This window comes from Mustelus asterias, chromosome 2, assembly GCF_964213995.1.
Source record: "Mustelus asterias chromosome 2, sMusAst1.hap1.1, whole genome shotgun sequence".
Classification (NCBI taxonomy): Eukaryota; Metazoa; Chordata; class Chondrichthyes; order Carcharhiniformes; family Triakidae; genus Mustelus; species Mustelus asterias.
This window is the reverse complement of record NC_135802.1, coordinates 120,932,114-120,949,884: the sequence shown is the minus strand read 5'-3', so window position 1 is coordinate 120,949,884 and position 17,771 is coordinate 120,932,114. Positions and strand designations below refer to the sequence as shown.

At 42.0% G+C, this 17,771-nt stretch overlaps 1 protein-coding gene across 1 annotated transcript in view; it reads left to right on the top strand.

Moving 5' to 3' along the window:
• myo10 (myosin X) overlaps window positions 1–17,771 on the top strand; it is a 443,782-nt gene that overhangs the window by 383,767 nt on the left and 42,244 nt on the right. Inside the window, exons 26-29 of the mRNA XM_078240784.1 lie at window positions 3,990–4,113; window positions 11,330–11,573; window positions 11,708–11,803; window positions 13,047–13,140. Coding sequence (XP_078096910.1) covers window positions 3,990–4,113; window positions 11,330–11,573; window positions 11,708–11,803; window positions 13,047–13,140 — 558 coding nt within the window. The remainder of the gene's footprint in view (window positions 1–3,989; window positions 4,114–11,329; window positions 11,574–11,707; window positions 11,804–13,046; window positions 13,141–17,771) is intronic.

The window sequence follows — 17,771 nt, the reverse complement described above, 5'->3', positions numbered from 1 at the left end:
GTCGGTGCAGACGCGATGGGCCAAATGGCCTCTTTCTGTACTGTAGGGTTTCTATGATTTCTTTCCTGCACTGTGCCTCGTCATTGTTTGAGATCCCACCCACAACGGTGGTGTCATCAGCAAACTTGAAAATCGAGTTGGAGGAGAATTTGGCCATATAGTCAAAGGTTCATAAGGAATATAGTAAGACGCAGCCTTGCAGAGCACCGGTGTTGAGGATGATCGTGGAGGAGGCGTTGTTGCCTATCTTTATTGATTGCAGTCTGTGGGTTAGGAAGTCCAGGATCCAGTTGCAGAGGGAGGAGCCAAGCCCCAGGCCACAATGTTTGGAGATGAGTCTCATAGGAATAGTTAAAGACTGAGCTGTATTCTATGAATAGGAGTCTGACATGGGTGTCTTTGTTATCTAGGTGTTCCAGGGTTGAATGTAGGGCCAAGGAGATGGCGTTTGCAGTAGACCTGTTGCGGCGATAGGCAAACTGTAGTGGATCCAGGCAGTCTGGGAGATAGGAATTGATTTGTGCCATGACTAAGATGCATAGGATCCACGGTGACTTGGCTGCTTGGATTCAGAATTGGCTTGCCCATAAAAGTCAGAGAATAGTGGTGGAAGGGTGTTTTTCTGGCTGGGGGTCTGTGACTAGTGGTGTTTCGCAGGGATCCATAGAGGGACCTCTGCTGTTACTGATACAGAAATGACTTTGATGAAACGTAAATGGTTGGTTAGTAAGTTTGCAGACAGTACAAAAATAGGTTGGACTGTTCCAGAATCTACAAAAATTTGGATGATGACTATTTCCACGCCTACCTGCTTTAGTGCCCTGGAGATATATCTGCTTCCAGTCCCATTAATAATTTATCCAACACTATTTTTCTGTAATACTAATTTACTTTGATTCCTTCTTCTCACTAGATACTTGATTCCTTAGCATTTCTGGGAAGTTAGTTGTGTCTTCCTCTCTGAAAACAGAACTAAAGAAGGTTAGAATCATAGAATTTTACAATACAGAAGGAGGCCATTCGGCCCATCGAACCTGCACCGATAATAATCCCAGCCAAACCCTATCACCGTAACCCCACGTATTTACCCTCCTAATCCCTGTGGTGCGATTTAGCATGGCTAATCTCCTAACCTGCTCATCTTTGGAGTGTTGGAGGAAACTGGAGCACCCAGAGGAAACCCACGCAGACACGGGGAGAATAAGCAAACTCCACCCAGTCATCCGAGGCCAAAATTGAACCCGGGTCCCTGGTGCTGTGAGGCAGCAGTGCTAACCACTGTGCTGTTGTTTAATCTCTTTGTCATTTCCTTGTTTCTATTATTCTCTTGCTTCAGACTGTGAGAGATTTACAGTTTTTCTTCAATAATCATTTTTATATACTTGTAGAAGCTTTTACAGTCTGCCCTTATGTTACTTCCAAGTTTACTCTCATATTTATTGTTTCGCTCTTACAGCAACCTCTTGGCCCTCCTTTGCTGAATTCTGAACTCCCAATCCTCGGGTTTACTACATTTTTTAGCAGCTTTATATGACTTCTCTTTGGATCTAATACTGCCCTTAATTTCATTTGTAATCCATGGTTGGGCCCATTTTCCTGTTGTATTTTTTGCACCAGAAACAAGTGTATAATTGTTGCAATGCATATATTCATTTCACCATTTTGCCCTTTAATAAACTTCCCCAATTTATTTTAGCCAACTCCCACCTCATACGTAGTTTCCTTTATTTAGATTGAGGACCCTAGTTTCAGATCAAACTACTTCATTTTCCATCCTAATGACGAATTCTGTCATGTTATGATCATTGTTGCCTAAAGGATCCTGCACAACAAGATTATTAATTAAATCCTTCTCATTGGGCAGCATGGTGGCATAGTGGTTAGCGCTGCTGCCTCACAGTGCCAGAGACCTGGGTTCAGTTCCGGCCTCAGGTGACTGTATGGAGTTTGCACTTTCTCCCTGTGTCTGTGTGTTTCTTCCGGGTGCTCCGGTTTCCTCCCACAGATTAGGTTGATTGGTCATGCAAAATTGACCCTTAGTGTCAGGAGATTAGCAGAGTAAATACATGGGGTTATGGGGATAGGGCCGGGTGGGATTGTTATCGGGGGGCTGAATGGCCTCCTTCTGCACTGTAGGAATTCTATGATTGCAAAGTACAAAGTCTGGGACAGCATGTTCCCTATTTGATTCCTCAACATACCAGGCTAAATAACCATCTTGTACACACTCCAGGAATTCACCTGCCACATTATTGATTTACCCAATCTACATGTAGATTAAGTCAGTCATGACTACTGTAGCATCCTTGTTACATACATCGCGAATTTCCTGTTTAATGCCATCCCCTATCTTACCACTACTGTTTGGAGGCCTATGGACAGCTCCCACTAATGTTTTCCATCCCTTGTTGTTTCTTAGCTCCACCCACACTGACTCTACATCTTGATTTTCCAAGCCAATATCTGCACTGATTTCGCCTTTTACTATCACCACCATTCCACCTCCTTTTCCTTTTTGTCTGTCCTTCTGAAATATCAAGTACACTTGGATATTCAGTTCCCAGTCTTGGTCACCCTTCAGCCAATGTCTCTATAATTGCAATTGTATTGTATCTGTGTATACCAATTTGTGCTGTTAATTAAATCTTCCTTATTACTCCATGCATTCAGCCACAGTCTCTTTAGACTTGTCTTTTTAGCAATTTTACAGTTTTTTGTACAATGGCCTTATTTGCTGCTCGCCCTGGTTTCCTCTGCCTCCCACTTTTGCTTTCTACTTTTCAATTTTTTATTGAAAAATTGCTTTTTTTCCAAAATTGGCCCTCCATGCTGGTTGTGTGTTTAAGTTAATCACTTCAGATAATGCTTTATTAATATATTTATATGTGTTTGTGTATAATTTTTCACGTCCATTGAGTATTGTATATACAATATCAGATTCTGTATGCAGACTCAGATGTGATATGGGATTGGAGGTCAGTTCAGAAATATTCCAACGTTTAAAATGGATCAAACATCTCTTCAGTGAATCATAGAATCCTTACTGTGTAGAAGGAGGCCATTTGGCCCATCGAGTCTGCACCAACCCCAATCCCACCCAAGCCCTATCCTCGTAACCCCACATATTTACCCTGCTAATCCCCTGATACTAGGGTCAATTTAGCATGGCCAATCAACCTAACCCGTACATCTTTGGACTATGGGAGGAAACCAAAGCATCCAGAAGAAACCCACACAGACCCGGGGAGAATGTGCAAACTCCACACAGGCAGTGACCCGAGGCTGGAGGGCTTCCTATGTTGCAGCAGTTTCTGATTTGATTTGATTTATTATTGTCACATGTATTAATATACAGTGGAAGGTATTGTTTCGTGCGTGCTATACGGACAAAGCATACTGTACATAGAGAAGGAAACGAGAGAATGCAGAATGTACTTGGTGTTACAGTCATAACTCGGGTGTAGAGAAAGATCAACTTAATGCGAGGTAGGTCCATTCAAAAGCCTGATGGCAGCAGGGAAGAAACTGTTTTTGAGTTGGTTGGTACATGACCTCAGACTTTTGTATCTTTTTCCCGACGGAAGAAGGTGGAAGAGAGAATGTCCAGTGTGCGTGGGGTCCTTAATTATGCTGGTTGATTTGCCAAGGCAGCGGGAAGTGTAGACAGTCAGTGGATGGGAGGCTGGTTTGCATGATGGATGATTGGACTACATTCACGACCTTTTGTAATTTCTTGCGGTCTTGGACAGAGCAGGAGCTGTGATACAATCAAAGAATGCTTTCTATGGTGCATCTGTAAAAGATGGTGAGAGTCGTAACTGACATACCAAATTTCCTTACTCTTCTGAGAAAGTAGAGGCGTTGGTGGAAGTCTGGTCTGGAATGCATTTTTTTAGTGTTACCTTTAACAAGCAGGTACAAATAAAAAATATTTTTAAAAACTTTGTCACTATTATCTATCACTCATAATTTCTTTTCCCTCACTGTAGTTTGAAGAGAGTGATGATGATTTGGATTTGAGATTTGACACTGATGAAGAGCTGGCTTACCGAAGAGATTCTGTTTACAGTTGTGTCAGTTTACCCTATTTTCACAGTTTCCTGCATATGAAAGGTAAGATTAAATTTGCCAGCAGTGTCTAAGCAAACTTCTGAACTAGTTATCTGTTGTTTCCATCATTCCCAAGGGATTGAAAATGGTAAAGCTCATATCTAGCTTGGCTCAGTCATGGATTCAAACCCCACTCCAGTGTCTTGAGCACATGAATCCCAATTTTAACTAAGCGGGGCCAGAGGTCAGTTAGAGCCAGGCTTGCCAACATTGGACCTGGTTCTTATTAAAATGGTTGAGCCCGGTTCCCAGCCGAGCCCAGAAGGGGCTGACTGGTGGGAGTGGAGTCAGCTTTCCACAGGTACCTGCAGTCAAATAATTGGATTGGGGTGACATAATCAGTACTGAGGGAGTGCTGGACTGTCAGAGATACATCTTAAGGATAAGCTGTGTTACCAAGACCTTGTCTGTATTCTCAGATAAATGTTAAATACCCCATTTAACAATTTGAAGAAGAGCAGAGATGTTCTTAACCTAACTCACATCATTAAAACAGACTAGCATATTATTTATCATGGTTGTTTCCAGAACTTCATTAATTTAAATCCAATTTCATATAGATTGCAACAGCAATTATAATATTATAGAAATGTTTTTGAAGCGAAGTGTCAAGTATAGCTCAGCTGGTAACAGTCTTCAGTCAGAACCAGAGGTTGTGAATTCAAATCCTGTTCCAGGGCTTGGAATCATACAAAATAGGAGCAGGTGTCGACCATTTGGCCCTTTGAATCTACTCCGTCATTCATCATGATCATGGCTGATTATCCAAATCAAAAGCCTGATCCCGCCTTCCACCACCGATATCTTTTGATCCGCTTCACCCCAAGAGCTATATCTAATTCCCTCTTGAAAACATACAATGGCTTGACCTCAACTGCTTTCCACAGGCTCACCATTCTCTGGATGAAGAAATTTCTCCTCGTGTCTATTCTAAAAGGTTTACCTCGTATCCTTCGTCTAAGGATGGGATTTTACGGCCTCTCTTGTCCCAAAACCGTAAAATCCTGCCCAAGGTCAACAGATCTTTCCAGTGTCTGCCCCTCGCCCGCTCCAATTCCCGTGGCGGGCAGGGCAATAACATTCCGATCCATGACCCCTAGTTCTGGACACCCCCATAATCGGGAACATCCATCCTGCATCTATCCTGTCCAGTCCTGTTAGAATATTCCCCTAGAATGTCACACTATCTGTAACCCCCACGACTTGTCTGGGCTTGCAAAATCTCACTAAGTGTCCTGGCTGGAGACAATACACATCTCTTTAACCTGTGCTTAACCCTCTCTCCACTCACATTGTCTGTACCTTTAAGACTTGATTACCTGTAAAGACTCGCATTCCAATCATTATTTTGTAAATTGCATTTGTGTCTTCATATGCCCTGTTTGTGAACTGAAATCCCACTCACCTGATGAAGGAGCAGCGCTCCGAAAGCCAGTGGCTTTTGCTACCAAATAAACCTGTTGGACTTTAATCTGGTGTTGTGAGACTTCTTACTTAGAATATTCCCCCGCATTCTTCTGAACGCCAGCAAATATAATCTTAACCGACTCAATTTCTCCTCATGAATCAATCTGGTAAAACTTCCCTGCACTCCCTCTATAGCAAGAACATCCTTCCTCAGATAAGGAGACCAATACAGCACACAATATTGACTTGCAGACAGTATAATGCAGTGTTGCGCTGTCAAAGTTGCCACCTTTCAGTTGGGATTTTAAACCAAGGCCCAATATGTCCCCTCAATCTACACTACAACAGTGACTACATTTCAAAAGTATTTAATTTACTGTAAAGCACTTTGACGCTATCTAAATGCAAGTGTTTTTTGGTGTTGTTCTGAAGATGTGAATCATAGAATGGTTCCAACACAGAAAAAGGCCATTCGGCCTGTCACGTCCATTTCACCTCTCTGCAAGAGCAACTCATTTCATGTCACTCCTCCTGCATTTCCCTGTAGTCATGCAAATCATTTTCTCTTCAGATAATCATCCAATTTCCTTTTGAAAATCTTGATTGAATCTGCCTCCACCACATTCTGTCAGGCCATACATTCCAGATCCTAATCAATTCCTGCCAAATTTCTTTTCCTCATGTCGCTGCAGCTGCTTTTGCCAAACACCTTTTATCAGTGTCCTCTGGTTCTTGATCCTTCCACCAACAGAGTTTCTCCCTGTCAACTCTGAGTGGAGCCCTCATGATTTTTATTACCTCAATCACATTGCCTCTTAATCTTCTCGGAGAACAGGCCCAACTTCTCAATGTATCCACATATCTGAAATTCCTCATCCCTGGAACCATTCTTGTGAATCTTTTCTGCACTCTCTCAAATGTCTTCACATCCCACCATCCAGGAGAAAGCAACCCATGTTATTGGCACCCCATCCACAAACATTCACTCCCTGCACCACTGCTACTAGTAGCAGCAATGTATACCATCCACAAGATATACTGCAGCAACTCAGCAAGGCTCCTTGGGCAGCATCTTCCAAATCTTTTAGAAGCAGATGTATGGGAACACCACCACCTGGAGGTTCCGCTCAAAGTTACTCACCATCGTGTCTTAAAAATATATCACCAGTCAATCACTGGCGCTGGGTCAAAATCCTGGAACTCCCTTCCTACAGCACTGTGGATGTACCTACACCCCATGGATTGCAGTGGTTCAAGAAGGCAGCCCACCACGTCTTCTCAATGGCAATTAGGGATGGGCAACAAATGATGGCCTAGCCAGTAACACTTCCATTTTATGAGTTAGAATATTACTTCAGCTGATGTTGAACTGATGTTGAAAGTGTTTTACATGGTTTCATCATAAATTCCTTCCTTTTGCACTTTTTTACCTATGTATTTATAAAGCTCTGGAGCCACTGTTTTATTAACTACTTTCTCACCTGTCCTGCCACCTTTAATGATTTATGCAGATATATCTCTAGGTCCCTCTACTCCTGCATTCCCTTCAGAAAGATATCCTTTATTTTCTATTGCATGTGCTTGTTCTTCATTCTGCATCACTTCACACAACTCTCCATTAAATTTCACCTGACTCTGGTCCACCCATTCCACCAACTTGATTATGTGCTATGGCTATAACATATCATCTGCACTGTCATTTTTATTTTGTATTATTTAACTAATTAGGTTCCTCATTCATAAATAGTACTTCGCAATTTTGCAGTTGTGTTATGGATTTATGCTAGTTAAGAATGTCCCAGGGTATTCAATATTTAGGAAGGACAGGTATAAAGGAAAAGGTGGTGGAGTGGCACTGCTCGTTAAAGAGGAAATTAATACAATAGTGAGAAAGGATATTGGCTCTGACAACATGGAGTCTGTATGGATAGAGTTGAGAAATACCAAGTGGCAAAAAATATGAGTGGATGTCATATATAGACCCCCAAACTGCACTGATGATGTTGGGAATGGCGTTAAACGTGAAATTAGAGATGCATGTGATCAGAGAATATCGGTGATCATGGGTGATTTTAATCTGCACATAGATTGGGCAAATCAAATTAGCCACAATGCCGTAGAGGAGGAATATCTGGAGTGTATACGGGATGGTTTTCTTGACCAATATGTGGAAGAACCAACCAGAGAGCAGGCCATGTTAGACTGGGTACTGTGTAATGAGAAGGGAATCATTGCCAATCTAGCTGTACGAGACCCCTTGGGGATGAGCGACCATAACATGATAGAATTTTTTATCAAAATGCAGAGTGAACTAGTTGATTCAGTGATTAGGGTGCTGAATCTTAATAAAGGAAACTATGAGGATATGAGGTGTAAGTTGGCCTTGATAGATTGGGGAGAGTTACGAAAAGGGATGACAGTGGATAGGCAATGGCAAACATTCAAGGAACACATGGGGCAACTGCAGCAACTGTTTATTCCTGTCTGGCACAAAAGCAAAATGGGTAAGTGGGTCAATTCATGGCTTACAAAGGAAATTAGAGTATCCGATCTAAGGAAGAAGCATACAGATTGGCCAAAAAGATAATAGGTCTGAGGATTCAGCAAAGAAGGACCAAGGGATTGATTAGGAAGAAGAAAATACAGTCAGAAAGTAAGCTTGCAGGGAATATAAAGACTGACACTAAGAGTTTCTACAGATACGTGAAGAGAAAGAGGTTGGTGAAGACAAATGTAGGGTGCAGAGGAGATTTACAAGGATGGTGCCTGGGTTGGGGAGCATGCCTTATGAGGATAGGTTGAGTGAGCTCGGCCTTTTCTCCTTGGAGAGACGAAGGATGAGGGGTGACCTGATAGAGGTGTATAAGATGTTGAGAGGTATTGATCGAGTGAATAGTCAGAGGCTTTTTCCCAGGGCTGAGATGGCTGCTACGAGAGGACACAGGTTTAAGGTGCTGGGGAGTAGGTACAGAGGAGATGTCAGGGGTAAGTTTTTCACTCAGAGGGTGGTGGGTGAGTGGAATGGGCTGCCAGCAACAGTGGTGGAGGCGGATTCGATAGGGTCTTTTAAGAGACTTTTAGATAAGTACATGGAACTTAGTAAGATAGAGGGTTATAGGTAAGCCTAGTAATTGCTAAGGTAGGGACATGTTCGGCACAACTTTGTGGGCTGAAGGGCCTGTATTGTGCTGTAGTTTTTCTATGTTTCCTCTATAAACAGAAACGGGAGAATGTATAATAGGGGACAAAGAAATGTTCCAGGTTCTATAGACTCGGGAACAGTCCCTGCAGATTGGAGGGTAGCTGATGTCACTCCAATATTCAAAAAGGGAGGTAGAGAGAAACAGGGAATTATAGACCAATAAGCTTAACAGGTAGTGGGGTAAATTCTCAAATCCATTATCAAGGACTTTATAGCGGAGCATTTAGACAGCAGTGGCAGATCAGACAGAGTCAGCATGGATTTATGAAGGGGAAATCATGCTTGACAAATCTGTTGGAATTCGTTGAAGATGTAACTAGTAGCGTTGACAAGGGGGAGCCAGTCGATGTGGTATATTTGGACTTTCAGAAAGCGTTTGACAGAGTCCCGCATAAGAGATTATCGTGCAAGATTAAAGCGCATGGGATTGGGGGAAGTGTATTGAGACGGATAAAAAACTGGTTGGCAGAGAGGAAACAAAGAGCAGGAATTAATGGGTGCTTTTCAAATAGGTAGGCAGTAACTAGTGGGGTGCCACAGGGATCGGTGCTGGGACCCCAGCTATTCACAGTATAAATGATTTGAATGAGGGAACAAAATGTAACATCTCGATGTTTGCAGTTGGGTGGGAGGGTGAACTGTGACGAGGATGCAGAGATCCTTCAGAATGATCTGGACAGGTTGGGTGAGTGGGCAAATCAATGGCAGATGCAGTATAATTTGGATAAATATGAGGTTACTCACTTTGAAGCCGAAACAAGAAGGCAGATTACTACCTGAATGGCTGTAAATTGGGTGAGGGGAATGTGCAGTGGGACCTGGGTGTCCTTGTGCACCAGTCACTGAAGGTAAGCATGCAGGTGCAGCAGGCGGTAAAGAAGGCAAATGGCATGTTTGCCTTCATTGAGAGAGGTTTCGAGTTCAGGGGCAGGGTTGTGTTGTTGCAATTATATAGGGCCTTGGTGAGGGAACACCTCGAGTATTGTGTGCAGTTTTGGTCTCATTTTCTGAGGAAGGCTGTTCTTGCTGTCGAGGGAGTTCAGGGAAGGTTTACCAGACTGATTCTGGGGATGGCGGGACTGATGTACGAGAAGAGATTGACTAGGTTAGGATTGTTTTTGCTGGAGTTCAGACGAATGAGAGGAGATCTCATAGAGATGTATAAAATTCTAACAAGACTAGACAGGATAGATGCAGGGAGGATATTCCCGATGGTGGGGAAGTCCAGGACCAGGGGTCACAGTCTGAGGATTCAGGGTAGGCCACTTAGGACGGAGGTGAGGAGACATTTCTTAACCCAAAGAGTGGTGAGCCTGTGGAATTCATTACCACAGGAAGTAGTTGATGCCAAAACATTGAATGTATTCAAGAGGTGGCTAAATGTAGCACTTGGGGCAAATGGGACCAAAGGTTATGGGGAAAATGCAGGATTAGGCTATTCAGTTGGATGATCAGCCATGATCGTAATGAATGGTGGAGCAGGCTTGAAGGGCCATATGGTCTCTTCCAGCTCCTATCTTCTCTGTTTCTAAGCTATAATTTTAATATATTACATACATCTCTCCAGTACCAAATTAAACTCCTTTCCTGTGTTAAAGAGAGAGAAAAAACCTTAAAGCTCTACAATCACATACCTGTTCACTTAATTAATGCTTCCGGGTTTTGTGTCTCAGGTCTCCTTTCCCCGCTTGAATCAGTACTTTAAAAAAAAACAGACAGCAACTCTTCCCTGAATGCACTGAATTCCCTCACTTACAAAATTTACTGAGTTAAGCATTTGTCCTCATTGCACTCGGACAAAGCTGTAATTTTGTAATCACACTCTGCATTTGTTTTTCTTCTTTGTTTTTCGCTTCCCCTTTGAACCCTCTGTATTGAACCTGGTTCACTCTTGTGTTATCCAGCTGACATTTGTCATATGCACTCTTTTTAAACTTCATCTTACTCATCTCTGTGATTATTGTAAACAAAATTCATGCTGTTGAAAGATTTCAATATGAGGCATTGTATGTTGAATGTTTAAGATCGTAATCACTCTCACTGATGATCCCCATGCTCCTTGACCATCAGTTGCCATTTCCAGCAATGACTTGATTTTAGGGCTCATCCTTGCTTTCAGATATCTCCATGACATCACCCCTTCCCTATCTCTGTATCCTGCAGTAAAGCTACAACTGTCTGAGATCTCTGTGCTTCTTCAATTCTGGTCTCTTGCACATTTCTAATTTTTATTGTTCCACTAATTTTAACCACACATTTAGCTGCCTAGACTCTGTAATTTCCTTCATAAAGCTCTCTGCTCCTTGGTTCTCCTTTAAGATGCTCCTTAAAGTCTATCTCTTCCACCAAGCTTTTGGTCCCCCGCCGAAAGATTTTGAGGCTTAATGTCAAATATGAAGCATTCTAGGATGTTTTGTTACATTCAAAGTGTTACATGAACAAAAGTTGTTTTTGCTCACACTAGAATTACACAATATTAAGTGTATTTGAGTTCATCATAATTCTCCAAGAAGTTGTACCTTTTTGTTCAGGTTGAAGATTTTCTATTTCTTAGTTTTGGGTCAACTCCTTCACAAAAGCTCTCAAAAGGTTCATGCATTTTTTTCGTAGGAGGCCTGATGAATACATGGAAACGTCGATGGTGTGTTTTAAAGGATGAAACATTCATGTGGTTCCGTTCAAAACAAGAAGCCTTGAAGCTGGGATGGTTGCACAAGAAAGGTGGTGGCACATCAACCCTATCAAGACGCAACTGGAAAAGGCGCTGGTTTGTGCTGAGAGAAAGCAAGCTAATGTATTTTGAGAATGACAGTGAAGAAAAGTTAAAAGGGACCATTGATATCAGATCAGCAAGGTAATGTTCACTTTAATGAAGTCATGCTGGTAAATCTGCTTGGTAACAATGCACAGTAACTGAACTTGTTATGACTTGTTCATCTGTACATGCATTATATTAAAACAATTCTGTGGTTCTGTTTTCATTATTAGGGAGATTATTGATGACACTGGCAAGGAGAATGGCATTAATATAGTAATAGAAGATCGCATCTTCAACCTTATTGCTGAGACAGCGGAAGATGCCAGGTAATTGTTTAGTTATGAAATTCAATTAGAATTGATGAGCTGCTTTCTTTATTCATTCTAGTATGTGTGTCGTTAGCAATGTCAGCATTTATTCGCCATCATTAATTGCCCTCGAAGTTGGTGATGAGCTGTTGTTTTGAAGCATTGCAGACCGTATAGTTTGGGTATACCAATAGTGCTGTTAAGAAAGGATTTGCAGAGTTTTGATCGAGTGACAATGAAGGCAGTCATTTAACTCCAAGGAGAAGCTGGTGCTTTTCTGCGTGGACCAAAGCAGATTGAGGGGGGATTTGATAAAAGTGTGGATACTGTGTCCAAATGGCCAGAAAGATCTGCTGAATGTTTCCGGCATTTTCTCTTTTTATTTAAAAGTTTGCAAACATTTATTAAAAAGTTTGTGGTGTTAAACATCACATCTCTGGTCCCAGTTTTGGGGTTATCCAATTTAGCCCCCTGCATGTCATCCTTGATAGACAGGTGGCACTCTCACCTTATCCGAGATCTTGGGGCAGGCTGATATTATGGTACCAGATTGTGGGCTCAATACTTGGGATGTTTGCCCACTCAGCTGCACGGAATGTTATCATCAAAGACATTATCATAGAATCCCTGTGGTGCAGGAGACCATTTGGCCCATCGAGCCAGCACTGACAACAACACCACCCAGGTCCTATCCCCATAACCCCATGGATTTACCCTGCTAATCTCCCTGATTCTAACGGATAATTTAGCATGGCCAATCCACCTAACCTGCACATCTTTGGAGTGTGGGAGGAATCTGAAGCACCCGGAGGAAACCCACGCAGACACAGGGAGAACGTGCAAACTCCATACACAGTCACCTGAGGCCAGAATTAAACCCCTGGGGTCCCTGGTGCTGTGAGGCAGCAATGCTAACCACTGTGCCACCATGCTGCCATTATTTGAAGCAATGCAGAAGAATTCTCCCACCGAGTATCCATTGGTATACAAAGTGGTTGAAGTGTGTTTAGCATGCATTACAATGGGCCAAAAGAATGCTTTCAAACTTTTTGTGACTTAGAATATGATGAGTCAACAAAGGGCTGAAGCACAAGATTTGAGAATGTGTCTTTCTTGAGGAAAGCAGTTTCAGGGCAAAAAGCTTCTCAATCAGTATCTATAATTTTAGAACAAATCTAAATGACCTGATGAAGTTACTTTGCTCGAGTAAGAACTGCTTTTAGGTGTCATTGTTACATCTCTTTCACTTCTTATGTTACAGCCAGTGGTTTAGTGTCCTCAGCCAAGTTCATGGATCAACTGAGCAAGAGATTAGAGAGATGCATGATGAGCAAGCAAATCCACATAATGCAGTGGTGAGTTCTCCATTCTTCTCTGTTATTGATGAAAAAGTTATTTTTTTTGGTAGTGTTTGCTAAAAGGACAGGTGATCTTGCATCAACAAGTTTTTTCTATCCACCAGTTCACATTGTATTTGTAAAATGCCACATTCCTGCTTTAAAGGACAAAACAGTCTCTTGTCACTGTGTTTAGTAATGATATCAGTGTACTTGCGAAGATTGCCTTTGATTAGTATTTTAAGCAAAATTGTGAATCTGATCTAAAAGAGTTTACTTTCATTATAACTATATAGTCGGCAAGTGATCAGAGGATTCCCTAAGCATTTTGAATGTTCTTCTGCACTGTGGGGGTAGAGTTAGTAAGTTTGCGGCTGACACAAAAATTGGACGGGTGGTTAACAGTGCGGCGAAGTGTCTTGGGCTACAAGAAGGTATAGACGGAATGGTCAAATGGGCGAAGAAGTGGCAGATGGAATTTAACCCTGAAAAGTGTACGGTGATAAACTTTGGAGTAATTTGACAAGAAAGTATTCAATGAATGGGTAGGACATTAGGAAGTTCTGTGGACCTTGACGTGTTTGTCCACAGATCTTTGAAAGCAGAAGGGCATGTTAGTCAGGTGGTGAAAAAGGCATATGGGACACTTGCCTTTATAATCGAGGCATAGATTACAAATGCAGGGAAGTCATGTTGGAGTTGTATAGAACTTTGGTGAACATCTGGAGTACTGTGTGCAGTTCTGGAAGCCACATTATTGGAAGGATGTGATTGCACTGGAAGTGGTGCGGAAGAGATTCACCTGGATGCTGCCTGGGATGGAACATTAAGCTATGAAGGGCGGTTGGATAGGCTTGGGTTATTTTTTTAGAGCAGAGAAGACTGAAGGGGCAATCTGATCAAGGTGTACAATATTATGAGGGACATGGACAGAGTGGATACGAAGCAGCTATTTTCCTTAGTTTAAGGGTCAGTGATAGAGGTAGGTTGCCTTACATCCTTTAAAAAGTATCTGGATGAGCACTTGGCACATCAGAGCTATGGGCCAGGTGCTGGCAGATGGGATGAGGTAGGAGTTCAGGTGTTTCTAATGTGTCGATGGACTGAAGGGCCTCTTCTATGCTGTATGATTCTATGACTGTTTTGGAAGGGCAAGGAAATTATAGATTAATTACAGCACAGAAGGAGGACATTTGGCCTGTCATGTCTATGCTGGCTCACTGAAGGAGCAATTCACTGAATGCCATTGCTCCATCTTTTCCCATAGCCCTGCAAAATTGTCCTTTTCAGATAATGATCCAATTCCCTTTTGAATGCTATGATTGAATTTGTCACCCCCATGCATTCCACACCCTAGCAACTTGCTGCATGAAAAAGGTTTTCTTCATGTCTAGCTGCTGTTTTTGCCAACTTAAATCTCTGTCCTCTCATTCTCAATCCTTTCACTGATGGGAATAATTTATCTCTATCTACCATATCTATACCCCTCATGATTTTGAATACCTCTATCAAATCATCTCTCAACCTTCCCTTCTCCAAGGCCAACAGTCTTGACTTTTCCAATCTTTCTATGTAATCAAAGTTCCCTATCTCTGGAACATTCTTATGAATCTTTTCTGCATCCTCCCTGATGCCTTCATATCCTTCCTAAAGTGTGGTGTCCAGAGCTGGGCACAATATCCCATTTGAGGTTGAACCAGTGTTCATAGAATCATAGAATCCCTATCATGCAGAAGAGGCCATTCAGCCCATCAAGACTGCACCGACTCTCTGATAGAGTATCTTAGCCAGGCCCTCTCTCCTACCCTAACCCCATTAACACCACACCTTTCCCATGGGTAATCCATCTAATCTAAAGGGCAACAAAGTAACATTTCTAAAAGCTTCCACCACCTTAAACAAGAGTGTAACATTTACAATTCTCCAAACCTCTGGCATTATCCCAGCATCCAAGGAGGTTTGGAAAATTATGGCCAGTATCTCAATTTCTGTCCGCATTCTCTCAGTATTCTTGGATGCATCTCATCTGCTCCTGGTATGTTATCAAACTTGGGTACAGTAGGACTATCCAATATCACTTTATCTATTTAAAGCAAATGAAGTGCCTGAATTATATCCTCTTTCACTGTAATCTGGGCAACATCTTCTTCCTTGGTAAAGGGCTATTTATTTAGTACCTCAAATGTGCCTCTTGCCTCCACCTGTTAATCCCAGTTTTCATAGAATCATAGAAACCCTACAGTGCAGAAGGAGGCCATTTGGCCCATCGAGTCTGCACCGACCACAATCCCACCCAGGCCCTACCCCCACATATTTACCCGCTAATTCCTCTAACCTACGCATTTTAGGATTCTAAGGGGCAATTTTTAACCTGGCCAATCAACCTAACCCGCACATCTTTGGACTGTGGGAGGAAACCGGAGCACCCGGAGGAAACCCACGCAGACATGAGGAGAATGTGCAAACTCCACACAGACAGTGACCCAAGCCGGGAATCGAACCCGGGACCCTGGAGCTGTGAAGCAGCAGTGCTAACCACTGCGCTACCGTGCCGCCCTAAGTTTTGGTCCCTAATCAACACTACTCCTTTTATGATCCTTTTACTATTTATATGACTATTTTGAAATCCCTTTATATTTGCTGCCAGTCTCTTATCATGCTTTTTTTTTCTCTTATTTGCTTTTTCAATTTTCCTCTGAACCTTCTATATTGAGTCTGATTCTCAACTGTATTAGCTACCTGACATCCATCATATGCATCGTTTATTTGCCCTCCTTTTCCCCTTGGGGGTATACCTCTACTGAAAACAAATGATCTCTTATTTCAAGGTGGGGGCCCAGTGTTGAGTGACAATTTTGCCTGCCAATTTTTGTTTCGAATTGATCTAGGCCAGATCTATTCTCACTCGATTGAAGTTGACTCTCCTCCAATTAATTATTGTTACCCTGGATTGCTCCTTGCCGACCTAAACCTTATGATACAATGGTTACTGCCTCCTAAATGTTTCCAGACAGACACTTGATCCATTGCCCTCACTCATTCCCAAGAACAAAGTCCAGAAATCTTTTCTTTCCTTGTTCGACAGGAAATATGCTGAGGTAAAAAATTTCCCTGAACATACTCTAGGAACTCTTGCACACTGTTTACACTACTACTACCCCAGTCTATAATCAAATAATTAACTTTAATTATAACTACTCTGTAATTATAGCACTTCTCTGTAATTGCCTTGCAAATTTGATCTTCCACATCTTTCCCGCTTGTTGATGGTCTATAGACTGCATTAAGCAATGTAATTGTACCTTTTTTATTCCTTAGCTCAAGCCAATTAGATTCTGTCCTTGACTCCTTTGGGACATCCTCTTTCTCCAACTCCAATGTCCTGCTCAGTCAATACCGCCGTCCTTCCACCTCTCTTTCCTTCCCAAACACCTTGTATCCAAGAGTATTAATAATTAAATTATTATTGGTTCAGTTGGTGCTCCCTTTTCAAAGCAGGATAAATGCTTCCATGAAATGTTTACATGAGCAAAATACTGCAGATATTGGAAACCTGAGATAAAAACAGAAAATATTAGGAACAGTGTGTCTACCAGCATCTGGAGAGAGAAGCAGTTAATGTTTCAAGTCAAGGACCCTTTGTTAGAACTGGGACTACTTAGAGATGTAACAGTTTGTAATCAATGGCAAGAAAGAGAGGAAAGAACAAAAGGGAAGGTTTGTGACAGGGTGGAAGATGAGCAAGATTATATGACAAAAAGGATGGTTGTACAAGGCTAAAAGCAATAGTAATGGAACAAGCAATGAAGCAATTTAGGGTTTAGAGGACATGTAAACGAAAGAGCAGAATCCTCACAAATGCATGCTATTGAAAAAAACAAAAAAATTGGGGTCAGAGATTACGATCTGAAATTGTTCAACTAATTGAATCTGGAAGGTTTTTAAATGTTTTGGTGAATGTGAGGTGCTGTTTCTTGAGCTTATGTTGAGTTTCATTGGAACAGTAGAAGGCCAAAGGATAGAGGGGTCAGAGTGGGAGTGGAGTGAAGAATCAAAATGATAGATGACTGGAATCTTGAGAATCACGCTTGCAGACTGAAAGGAAGCATCCTGCAAAGCAGTCACCCAGTCTGTGTTTGGCTTCCCCAGTGTAGAGGAAGTCTTCTGAACAAATTGAAAGAAGTACATCTAAATCGCTGATTCATGTGGAAGGAATGTTTAGGGACTTGGATGGTGAGAATGAAAGAGGTAAATGGAAGAGGTGTTGCATTTCCTGCATTTTCCTGGAAGGGTTCTGTAGGTAAGGCAGGCAGTGTCGGGGGTGACTGAGAAGTGGATCAGAGCTTTACAGAGGTCTCTGCTATATTGTTCACCTTCTTTGTTTTCTAGTTCCCTTCCTGTGTTTGATAGACATGTTTTAAGAAAACACCTGCTTCCAAATCACATTTCCTTCCTTAGCCTCTATCTCCAGCTTCGACTTTTTCCACATAGATTCCAACTTAAATTCCACCCTTCATAATCTCAGATTGTTGTCGGAGGGATGGAGTCGATAGATAGGGAACAGCTTTTGGAGCGAGGGACAAAATACAGTTGGCTTCTTCCCAATATTTAATTGGAGGAAATTTCTGCTCATCTACCACTCTGTCAGA